The sequence below is a fragment of the Rhynchophorus ferrugineus genome, unplaced genomic scaffold, assembly GCF_030347505.1.
Source record: "Rhynchophorus ferrugineus isolate W39M unplaced genomic scaffold, kcgeb_rfMv2 rfM9, whole genome shotgun sequence".
NCBI lineage: Eukaryota > Metazoa > Arthropoda > Insecta > Coleoptera > Curculionidae > Rhynchophorus > Rhynchophorus ferrugineus.
Window position 1 is genome coordinate 36,830,971 of NW_027472588.1, and position 12,020 is coordinate 36,842,990.

Here is a 12,020-nt window from a genome sequence, read left to right on the forward strand (position 1 = left end):
TTGTCAGGCAAGTCAAGCTGAGAATTGCAAGCAAGAGGATGATTTTGCGTCAATTAATCGCTATTGTTGTTTATCGTGATCGGCTTGAAACAATATGTCCATTGATACCAAGAGACATCTGCAATAAAAATACTTTACTCGTTTTTAGCAACTACCAATACACTAGATTTCGATGTTCTGCCGTATTCACAGCAAAACTTTTAACGCCATGAATATTACACTGCGACGTTTATTGTGGATGACTCTCCTGGACTAACACGTCATAGAAAACTATTCTTTTTTTGCCTGGCAAGTAATGACCCGGTGTTGTTAAAATAATTCTAAATGGCATTTTCAGTCAATTAATATGATAGCCACTTTTCCATAATTTTGGATCTTTCACATCAAAAATTACCACTTTTAAATCGTTGAAACCAAAAACAATAATTAAGATATGACCGAGCGCACTCACCATAAGTTTCTGAAAGTGTTTGATGGTCTATGACAGCTAACTTATTCAGATCAAGCAACAAACCGCAAAAAATGTTGAAAATTTTAATTAGAATGTTCCATTATGGGCGTCTGTAAGTCATTGTCATTAAATCAGTAAGCCATAAAAGTTATTGACATTATTATTTCGCATTTTCCTCAAAAGACATCGCTAATAATTTGGAACCCCAAAGAGTATTTGTAAATATTAAGATATCAGACAGAAGATTTTGATGTCGCTGCTAACTAGACTTAACATATTTTAACTTAAGAAATAACATTTTAACTATGAAAAGATGCCCCGTGGTGAACTATTCTTAATACTGTTCTCTTGAATTTTATCGCTCGACTCTTTTAAAATAAACAAAATAACTATTTGAATGATATAAAACCAATAATGTGTCCAAAATTCCATCAACTTTTCGATATTACGATGTTATGTCGTGCGAAGCGTAATTTGGCCGATTGTTTATAACTCACATAAAGCTTACAGGGCGAAAACTAGAACTGATATGGTACCTAAATAATCCAAAAACAAGTCTATGTAGCTAATGCACGTTACAAGGAAGAAATTCGATACTGTTTAGAGTAGAAACGGTCCATTATTCTGTTTAGTCGGGTCAGCCAAAAAAAAATCAGCGTCTAGTAACGTTTACAATACAGATGAATTTGTGACTTATTTCTTATTGTAAAGGTGACTTTTGTTATTTAAGATATGACAACTAAAATAATTTTCTAATAAAAATAAAAATGTTTTACGAGTATCGCCATTTTCTTAATATCTGTATTCCCCTTTAAAGTGTGTCATCGCTCCAATTCTTATTTTTTGTTCACTTTTCGGTCAAATAATTCTTAATTCTTCTTCTTGTTGTTTAATTTGAAGACATCTGCTGCCGAAGCCTATCAAACCATGGATTATTGTAATAGACAATGAACAATAACAATTCCAATTCTTCTAAATCCAAATGAAGCTACTAATTTTCGTTGCTCAAATTGAATGAAGTATTTCTACAAAAAAAAACAGTAATAGCAAGTAATAACAGGCGTAAAATCATCATGTTACATAACAACAGTTAGTCACATATTGAGGAGTTCTAAAAGATATTGCTTGGGCTCGAATGGAAAGCTCTGAGCCACCCCACGTACTCACCTTATGGAATACCATTCTTTCGGATCTATGTAGCATATGAGCAAGCTTGGTTGGCCCACGGTTTCAAAATTCTGAAGAAATACGTAAATGTGTAATAGGATCGTTGCCAAACTAACATTGTACTTTGCCATGGGGGCAATTTATGGAAATAACAATTGAGAAAATAGTTTGATTTTCCTTAACATATAGTGTACCAGTTTTTCCAATAAATGCCTTATTAAATAGAAAAAATGGTCAAAATGCATGAATATAAAAATTAACTTTTCAAGGCAGCCTTATAGCTTCTAAGATCAGTGAAAGATAAGGATTAAACATAAATGTAAAAACTTAATAATAACTAGGTATAAAGACATATATTAAAATGAATTATATTTGATATTTTAAGTGTAATTTTAGATTATATTATAAATGACAAACAGACTTATTTACATATATTGTACAAAATATTAGTCGCATTTTTAAAAAGAAAAAATTATAATAAGTTATAGTAATATACTTATCTGTGTAATAGTATTTTAAGCTTATATTGTCATAAAGAGCAAAGGGAAGCAATCTATTTTGTCATATACAATACTTTTCTCATCGTAGGCCTTAGTCCAAACAGAAAATATAGGTGTTGTCTGTTAAAACTTATTAATTTCTTTTAAATATTTTCACATTTAACGTATTAATATTTTGTAGGGTCTCTGTCGCCCGCAAAACAAACATATCCCGGACCCGAAGCGACATCAGCAAAAGACCATTTGGCTCTAGCTGGTCAATCTAGAAAACGAAAAAAAATATATTTTGTAGGGTTTTATGAAGATGTTTTTCATTAATGACTGACCGTTGCCTATTGATAAAGATATGTTCCATGCGGTATATATATATATATATATATATATATATATATATATATATATATATATATATATAACACTAGCTGACCCGACAGACTTCGTCCTGTCAAAAAGATTTGTAATGTGGCAGTTTTTGTGCCTACGTATTTTAAAAAATTCTCCTGAACAGAACCATCACCCTGGTGATAGGGCGTTGTGAATAAAAAATAATTAAATAAAACATATATAAGGATTGAAAAGTAAGTAATCGCTTTATTGTTAATCATGTGAATCATAATTATTATTATTATTATCATTATATTGCTTTGTGGTATACGATGTTTTTTGTTTGATTACCTGGCGCATAGATAAACAAATCTGATGGTTTTCCAACACGGGAACAGGCAACATACAATTGACCATGTGAGAAACATGGGTTTTCTAGATTAATACCACAAACACTTAATGATTGCCCCTGGGACTTGTTTATAGTCATAGCAAAAGCAAGCCGTCAACATGTCTATAGGAAATTTGCCATTACCAATGTCAATGAGTTGTTTAGAGAATATGTTTCCAGATTGGTCATTTTGCAACTCGACACGCATATTCTTGCTTAAATGAAGTACTTTAACATGTTTCCACAAATTGGAGGACTTTAGACATGCATTGAGTTCATCAGCTGGCGTTGATCGTGGAATCACTGGCAATGTTTGACGAAAATCTCCTGCTAATAAAATCATTGCACCACCAAATCGGTTATTATTGCTACGTAGATCTTTTAAGGTTCTGTCTAAAGCCTCCAAAGATTTTTTATGTGCCATCGTGCATTCATCCCAAACAATCAATTTACATTGCTGCAAAACCTTTGCCATTGCAGAGTTCTTCGAAACGTTGCAGGTTGGAGTTTCATTGCTTTGCATATTTAATGGCAATTTTAGTGCTGAATGGGCTGTTCGACCACCTTCAAGCAAAGTTGCTGCGATTCCCGACGAAGCGAGTGCAAGTGCAATTTTATTTTGTGAGCGAATTGTTGCTAATATTAATGAAATAAAAAAAGTTTTTCCTGTACCACCAGGTGCATCTAAGAAATAAATCCCTCCAGTTTCATCATTTGTTACTTTCATAAGAGTTTCAAATACATACTTCTGTTGTTCATTTAACAGTGGAAGATTTGTTTGAATTTATTCTTTCAAAGCGTTGAGATCATACAGTCTTTCTCGATGCAACTCTTGGTTAAAAGCGTCATGCATTGGACGATTGGGCGCGGTCAGGCCTAATTGAATTAATAGTTTGTTTGACATTATCAAGCACATGTCCTCAATTGAAATCAATGCTTCATTGTAAATTTCTTCACTGATTTGTATATTTGGATTTCCCATTCTATTCCGTATTTGATACAAAATATCATCACACATATAATCTTTGTACTTCATCCACAAATCAATTGGGTTTGATGGGAAGCATGTAGATATGATTATAGAAAACAATGTTCGTATTTGATGAGTGTGTGATGATATTACAGCATCATTGAGAGTTTGATCCCAATGAGCGTCATTTTCAAGCAATTGCAAACGTTGACAGGCTTCTCTGTAGGATCCACACAATTCACCATCAACAGTTCGTAACTGTTGGAATGATGTTGGGCCACGTACATTGACTAATAGCAGTCGTAAATAAAAACATTCATCATTGCTTGGATGTACTGAATAAATCCGGCCAATCGCATCGGTGGAATATACATCTGTATATCCTGGAACTGGTTTTCCTTGTTTCCGTCGTATAAATCTCCTTGAGGATTGATTCCAGGTATAATATTTTGGCATTTCAGAATATAGCAATGTTTGTGCGAAATCATCGTTTTGGCATGTCTCAAAAAAACTGGTTAATATAGTAGATGGTGGCTGAGCAGCTCTTTGTACTGCGTTCTGTGCTGTAGAATACACTCTTTGTCCATTTTCTAAATGCACAGCTAAGTGAACAACAGAAGGGTGTCTCTCATGAATAGGAAAAGAAAATATTCGCCAAACTGCTTCATTACTACTGACATAGCGGCCCATTTGGTATTGGGTAACTTCATCATTAGAATTCTCTGCACCAATTTCAATCACAGCCATATCACTCCCTTTGCTTACATATTTGCAAATGTATTTAATCGATTTCACTGAATGGCAAGATTCAACGTTGATGTGTGCTTTGAATGTCTTTGATAAAATGGGTGAATATGGAACAATCCAACGATTATCTATTTCAATATCTTGTTGATTTAATTTGACAATTGTTGATTTTCCATTGTCTGCTGTCGATCTGCGACGATACAATGGATAACCGTCATTACCAGTAATTGTTTCCGATATTAATGTCCGTGGATATCGTTTTGAACATTTACCATCCATCATACACGGTGAATTTTGATTAAGAGTTCCACAGGGACCATGTATCATGTTTTTGATAACTACCTCATGCAATCCAGGATCTACTTGTACATTAGGGATTTCAGCTGATATCACTGCATCAACTTCATTTGGCCTTATCTTTTCAACCAACCAAATCAAAATGTGTGCATGTGGCAATCCTCGTTTCTGCCACTCCACAGAATACATCCAGCAGCGTGTCTCACCAAACACATTATGTTTTACGATGAAATTCATTAAAGATTTCAACTTTTGTCTAAAGACTCTGGCTGTAATATCATGACGATCAATGGATGATTTCCCAGGTAATAACTCCTGCTTAATTTCTATCCATTGCGGATTGCATGTAAATGTGATGAACAAATCTGCTGTACCATAATGACGAACATACGACATGGCATCTTGAGCATATTCGTGCATATGCCGAGGGCTTCCGATGTATGTTGCTGGAAGAATAGTCATCCGACCGACATTCTGTGCATTTCCATCAGTATTAATCGCATCTCGAAGGTGAATATACTCTTCAGATCGGAGTTTGGTTTGATTCAACCTGATGAATGTTAATCTCTCCGTTTCAATTTTAACATACATGTCATCGACATATTTGTGATATAATCGCCGACATTTCAATATGTGATTATCTGCATTTTCCCGAATCATTAGGCGGTATGAATAATAGTTCATTGAACTGACTTTTTTGTTGGTTTCAGAACCTGTAAACAGATTTTGTTTTAATAACATTCAAATATAAAATTAAAATACATAATATAGTGACTGAGATATTATCGCCATAGCTAAACTAATATTTTAGTTACCTGTAATGGGATTTATCATTTTTATTGATAAATCGTAGCCATCTTCACCTTGCCAAAATATAATGGGATATTGCAGTGCATCATATGAGCGGTGTGTTTCCTTTATAGGTTGTAATTGAAAATTCCGACGATGTAAAAAATATCACGGGATTCCAAGTTTTCTCCAACTACAACGATAGCAACTTCATCAATAGTTGGTGCATTAAAACGTCTTGTATGTTGACCTGCAGGTGTTTTATCAGCTCTGATTACAATTTTGTGATTATCGGATGGCATCAGATCCAGGGCAGTTTTAAACAATATAATCAATTGATTGTGTTGATGAAATAAAGTTTGTAATTGTTCTACAATAGACCTTTTTACTAAATTGTTATGTGCACAACGCAGATCAATTTCTTGTGGTGAATTGCCCATAAAATAAATTTGCAATAATTTGTTGTCGCTATCTGACACTGGTAACAGTGAACCTGCTCTGTGATATATTTGCCCTTGTATCTGTAAATAAAAAAAATATTATGGTGTGGTATAAATTAATGGATTGTCAATGATCAAACTTAAATAATATTTGATCTTAAAAAGTATATATTTAGTTTTAACTAATATCTATCAAATATAAAATATAATAAAAGTGTCACTGAAACTGAATCACCATATAATATGATGACTAAGTGATATATTTCGTAATGATTAAGAAATTGAAGATTAGTAACACATCTTAACTTTGGTGACAGAAAATTTTGTTCGCTAAAATAATTATGAGTAACTGCTATAATACATACCTTGAAAGTTGGCATAAAATTTTCCCGAACTGCATTTGTTGCCCCAAATGAAGTCATTTGAAAGCAATTGTTATATTGTTGAATATGTGTCAAAAAGTGTATAGAATCTGTTCCTATTCCTGAAACCAATGAGTACAATGGTTCTGGTGGTGGATCCAATTGTATCAATTTCACTTTACCATTTGCGCAACACAATCCATTGGCTTCGTTTTTGTATTTTAATGCCTTACAGTGTGAGCAAACCAAGTTCATAGAACCAATAACAACACATTGGTAGTTACTGTAGTCAATTGACACATCGTAACTGAAAGCAGCTGGATTCAAACTTGCGCGATTATTAGTTGAATGTCGCGCTCGCGCTTCACGCGAATCAAATATAAATTATTTTTTCACTAATCACGAACTAAACAAACACTAACTAACTGAATTAAATTTTAAACAAATAAAAAATTTTAAATAAATAAAACAATTCGTACGGATTAAAAGGATTTGAGTTCAAGTCATATCAAATTTAAAAAAAAAAAGTTGTCTGTTACAGATGACTTTTGACAGATGACAGATGAATTGTCAACTGATACACGAAACAAATTCAAACAAAAAGGGCTATTTTTAGGGTTTTTCCAGCAATAATTCTAATTTTTCTCGCCGTAAAAACCATCCCTGAACTTCAACGAACATTTTAAAAAAAGATTTGGCCAAATTGGTCCAGGCGTTGTTGAGTTATGCGCTTAGGAACATATTTTGCGATTCATTTTTATATATAATATTGAGATTAAAAGCTTATAATGGGGTTGCTTCCTTTGACTGCGCCCTGTTATTGCATTTACCTGCATTGAAATCTGTGTAACAAGGCAATGGCGTAACATAATTTTTTTATCACATATTACAAAATATGTTAAAAATGTTTAATCAAATTTCATTGTACTACTATTATTATTCCTGTTGAAAAGACCAAAAAACGGCCATTGAGAAAAACTCGGTTTTATAAAAACGTCTACGAAGAGAGAAAAATCTGTCGTTCTTGGACATAGCCCAAGTCTTCGACAAAATTTCACATGATAATTTCATCCACAAATTTCAGAAAATATTGCTGACGTAATACGTTAAACTATAAAACTCTTATTTGAGACATTCAAGGCGTTTAAAATCCATATTTATCTACTAACTACTAAATACTAACAATGAAAGAAACTAAATCAGGTTCCAGACAACAATGTAATGGGTACGACCATTTACCTAATCTAAATATGTCATATATATGTTCAACGGAAAATATTCTCTAGCCACATTTGTTAATTTCACTGTCATTTTTGCTATTAGAAACAATAATCAAAAAGTTTATTTGGATGAATATGAAAGACACAATATTCCATTATAATTAACTATGTTAAATTATCAAAGACAAGAAAATGACCCCAATATTACTTAAGATCGTCGACGTAAAGAAACGTCCTTCATCCTTAGGAGGTATTTAATTTCTGTGACTTGTATCTTACTTTATAATCTCTAACCTTCTAATCTCGTCTCTCAACCGATCGTTATATCTACTATGCAAACTTTCCCTGAAGTTTTGCCTGATATTTCCTTTTTATTAATGAATTTGCTATTAATATCTATGTTCAAATACATATTTCTCCAATTCTACCAAACATTTTCTTGTTTACCTTCACGTATTACTTAAATGCATTTACTTGTTTTATTATTACACATATTTTTTTATCCATATTCTAATTAAATGAGAAACATACTTTTTCTTTTTGAATTGGTGATATAAAATGCTTATTTTTACTGTTTTATATACCTTATAAAACCTCTAAAAATAATAAAATTAGAAGATAACGAAAATATTTAACTCGATTTTAAATCGTTCTAATTATTTTACGACGTCTATGGCACGGACCTGTTTCTAAAGAGCACAATCTCACATATAATTGATACAAAGTCAGGTAGAAAGGACAAGCTACCCGAACCGATGTATGAAAAAGAATTTGATTCTTAACTATTTAAAAAATAATGCAATCCCCGGTATACGATATCCCTCATATTTTAGGCTATCCTTCTTCTTCACATGCTGGTGATTTTGTATAGAATCAATCATGATTCTTCTGAGAGTTTTAGTTATTACGCTGCATTTTCAGTTAAATTATTTTTAATGTGTGAATATGTATAATAAATATCACAAGTGATTATTTACTTAAATATTTTTTTAATATATAAATTCTATTTGTTCATTAAATTCAGTTTTGTATATTTCAATTTTGCTTTTCGGAAACAAAATTATCATGTAAAAATATTATATGGTTTATTGGTCACTTAATATATAATTTACTATTTATAATTTATGTAAACATATATTCTATTACTCTAGCATGATCAGTACATATATATGTACACAGTGAGTAGCATATAAGTGATTATCGAGATGTTTTTATATGGAGAATATTACATTCACTATCATTGAGTCAGTGTGGTTTTAAATATTTTTAGTTATATACTTTCTGTGTGTTATAGAGAATATTAATATTATTAACATTTATGTATTAACATACTGATAAGAATACAATATTCATTATAAGAATATTGAATGACAAAACTGTTTGAATATTATTTATAGTATCAGTAAATATCAACCAAATACCATTCAAACTAAAACATTAGTTATATGTCTCTTATGATTTATTAAATAATATGATATGTGAATAACAATTACAATATTATAAAAACATAAATTAATTGTAGTCCAAGAAACTATAATTGCAACTGTGACACAAGTATAAATTATGTTTTGCTGTTTTTTTAATTATTTTTAATTATAATTATACATACATATTGTAATTATTTTAAGCTTACAGCTGCAAACAAATTTAGAAGACGTAAAAACTGTATATAATATCTTGACAATTTAATAAATAAATAGGATATTAAGAGCCAAACAGCTCTATAAGGTGAACAAGAAAATAAAATAGGTAAAATAGGTATTAATAGGTACTTGTGATATTATTAATATTCACGACATTATATTTATATAGCTTCCAAAGATATGATAAGTATGCTTCTTGAGAATAATGCTACTGTGTAAAAATATATGGTTCATTTAGTACCTATATAAATATATACTGTGTTATATATTCTAATCTAGTACGATGATATATGAATACAATATAGCCATTTGATGTATGATTTATCTAACAGGGAATATTACATTCAAATATCATCAAATCATTGTGGTTTAAAATATTTTGAGTTGTATGCACTCAGTACGTCACAGATCAATATTAATATTCAAATAGTTATGGCAGACTGGCATAAAACTAATACCATGAGATATATTCAACTAGATATATAGTTATATAAATGGATGATTTCAAGTTATAAAAATGTGTAAATGTAATTTAAATTGATGTCTTCAGAATCTCTCGTCATAATTACTGAAATGTTTCTGATATATTTTGAATAAAATTAAGGTATTTTTCTGGGATTGAGGATAACATAATTTCCCAGGAAAACTATAGAAGGGACTAGAAATCAATGAATAAAAGTAATTAGTATATTATTTGGATATTAGTACCTTTTTGTACTGCTTGATGAACAAGTATTATTTGGAATATGTTACAGAAAATTAGTTGAAATTCTGAAATGTTAGATATAATGTAGAGGAAAGAATATAATAATAAATTTGTATAAATGTTATTGTAATAGTAGTATCAACCAAACTATCGTGTGATACTGTGGGCCAAATCAAAACATTAGTGAAAAGACTCCATCGTGATTAACAATTACAATATTAATTAAAACAGAAATTAAATATAGTTGCCAAGAAAGTATAATTGCAATTGTGACACAAGTGTAAATTTTGTTTTACTGTAATCTAAAGTATATAATTGTTATATCTTGAAATCACCAATTAATAGATGCCTAAGGATTGATAGTATTCGTAATCGACAAATTAGAGATAAATCTAATATAGATTGTAATTATAATATAACGTAACTCTAAAGATATCGTACATTCAAAACAAAAATAAATTTGTATGTTTTGAGTAATAAAGACAAGCCTCACAAATTCACTCAAATGAGATGAAATTACTTGTTCTGTTAGAATACATAGGATAAAATACATCAGTGTATACAAGATACTTTATATAAATTTATTAATAGAAATGCTGATTCCTACATATTTAATTATAAAGGATTACCTAGAAACTGATTGTTGCTTATTTGAATGTTATATATATATCAGACATATATAGATGTAGATATTATATATTAAGCGCCAAACTACTATATCAATCAGGTTGATAAGAAAATAAAATAGGTTAAGAGGATTCGACTTTATGTTTTGTGGTGAACCATACCGAGCTTAAATTCACTTACAATAAATAACTTGCGTGCTTAATAGGTACATGTAATATAATTAATATTCACGACGTTATATTTGTACAGGTTCTAAAATTTTCATTATTTTTTTTTGGGAATAAAGCCGGAGTGTCAAAAATATTATACGGTTCATTGGGTACCTAATAATCAAGTGTTACACTTGTTCAGTCTATATAATTTATATAAATACGTCCTATTGTGTTGTTTATTTTAGTATAGCATGGCATATGATGAGATACGATTACAATTTTAACATGTGATTTCTGATTATCTAATTGAATGCGAAGCTAAGAGATTATTGAGTTATGTTAGTTTACCTGGGCACCGAAGTGTGAGGTGAGAATTTCCGTCTCTTCGGCGACCGCGGCAGATAAGCGCGACGTCATGGCCCTCTCAGACCACGGCGTCCCATCCTGGTTCCGAAACCATCGCGCCTCTCGGGGGTCAGTTTCCTCGACCGGGAACCCGGTTATCGTGCCCAGGAGACCGTCGACATGATTTCAGCCCCGCAAACTACACCGCCGGCTCGGACAGTCGATGACATTCCGCTTCCCCGGCCAAAGTCCGTGCTCGCAACCCCCGCCGACACGCTTACATCATCGACAAGTCCTCCACGGAACGATACTCACGCCCAACACGCCCGGTATTCGATCTCGGAACGTTTATTAACAACAAAAGAAAACACAGCAACCCTCGACGGCTAAACGTCAATCGGGAAACACCACACCACCTGGACGATCGAGGTTTTTCGCAAAATTCCGCAGGACGTCGCCGTCGTCTGACGTCACAGGCGTCTAAATATCGATCTGTCCGATGGGGCCCAGCGAACTAGCGACGAAGACGCACTGAGGAGGGCGCGCGGGTGCGACGAAGAAGGACGTAGCGGACGAGTGACCTTGTTAGAGCGTGTTTTTTTTCTTTCTCGGCCTACATAGATGAGATAGAAGTCGGTTTATTTTTGCGGAATGAGATATGAGTGTATCTAGGCGCCGAACGACCGAGGAAGGGAGAATAAGTAAGATTTTTTTTCTGTCTTCTTGGACGCTGTTGGTAGAAGTAAATTTATTGTTATTGGGGTTTCGGCAAATTAGATCGAATTAATGCTGCTGCGGCTGCCGGAACGTTTGCAAATAAAAACAGGACGTATTTCATTAAATTGGATAAAGAAATCAGATGCATATTACACAAGTATACACGATTTCG

At 32.3% G+C, this 12,020-nt stretch overlaps 2 protein-coding genes across 9 annotated transcripts in view; both read right to left on the reverse strand.

The window, feature by feature from the left end:
• Ca-beta (Calcium channel protein beta subunit) overlaps nucleotides 1-11,280 on the reverse strand; it is a 227,268-nt gene extending 215,988 nt beyond the window's left edge. For 3 of the 7 annotated variants that reach the window (XM_076414730.1, XM_076414737.1, XM_076414738.1), the window contains exon 1: nucleotides 11,135-11,278. In XM_076414730.1, the coding sequence (XP_076270845.1) occupies nucleotides 11,135-11,203 (69 nt within the window). In that variant the 5' untranslated portion in view covers nucleotides 11,204-11,278. Of the gene's footprint in view, nucleotides 1-11,134 lie in introns of all 7 variants that reach the window. The other 4 variants (XM_076414732.1, XM_076414742.1, XM_076414731.1 and 1 more) reach the window with 3 other exon arrangements.
• Nucleotides 3,424-5,756, reverse strand: LOC143202208 (uncharacterized). 2 transcript variants are annotated; one of them, XM_076413534.1, is made up of 2 exons: nucleotides 3,580-5,709; nucleotides 3,424-3,517 (listed from the first exon to the last, which is right to left on the reverse strand). In XM_076413534.1, exon 1 carries the CDS (start codon nucleotides 5,586-5,588, stop codon nucleotides 3,618-3,620), a length of 1,971 nt encoding a protein of 656 aa, XP_076269649.1. In that variant the 5' UTR covers nucleotides 5,589-5,709; the 3' UTR covers nucleotides 3,424-3,517; nucleotides 3,580-3,617. The 2 variants fall into 2 exon arrangements, with proteins under 2 accessions (XP_076269649.1, XP_076269650.1); XM_076413535.1 differs by having other exon boundaries at nucleotides 3,496-5,560; nucleotides 5,663-5,756.
• Nucleotides 11,281-12,020: the final 740 nt, after the last annotated feature.

Coding starts and splice junctions, on each gene's coding strand:
- LOC143202208 (XM_076413534.1), bottom strand. CDS start 5,588: ATGTTATTAAAACAAAATCTGTTTACAGGTTCTGAAACCAACAAAAAA.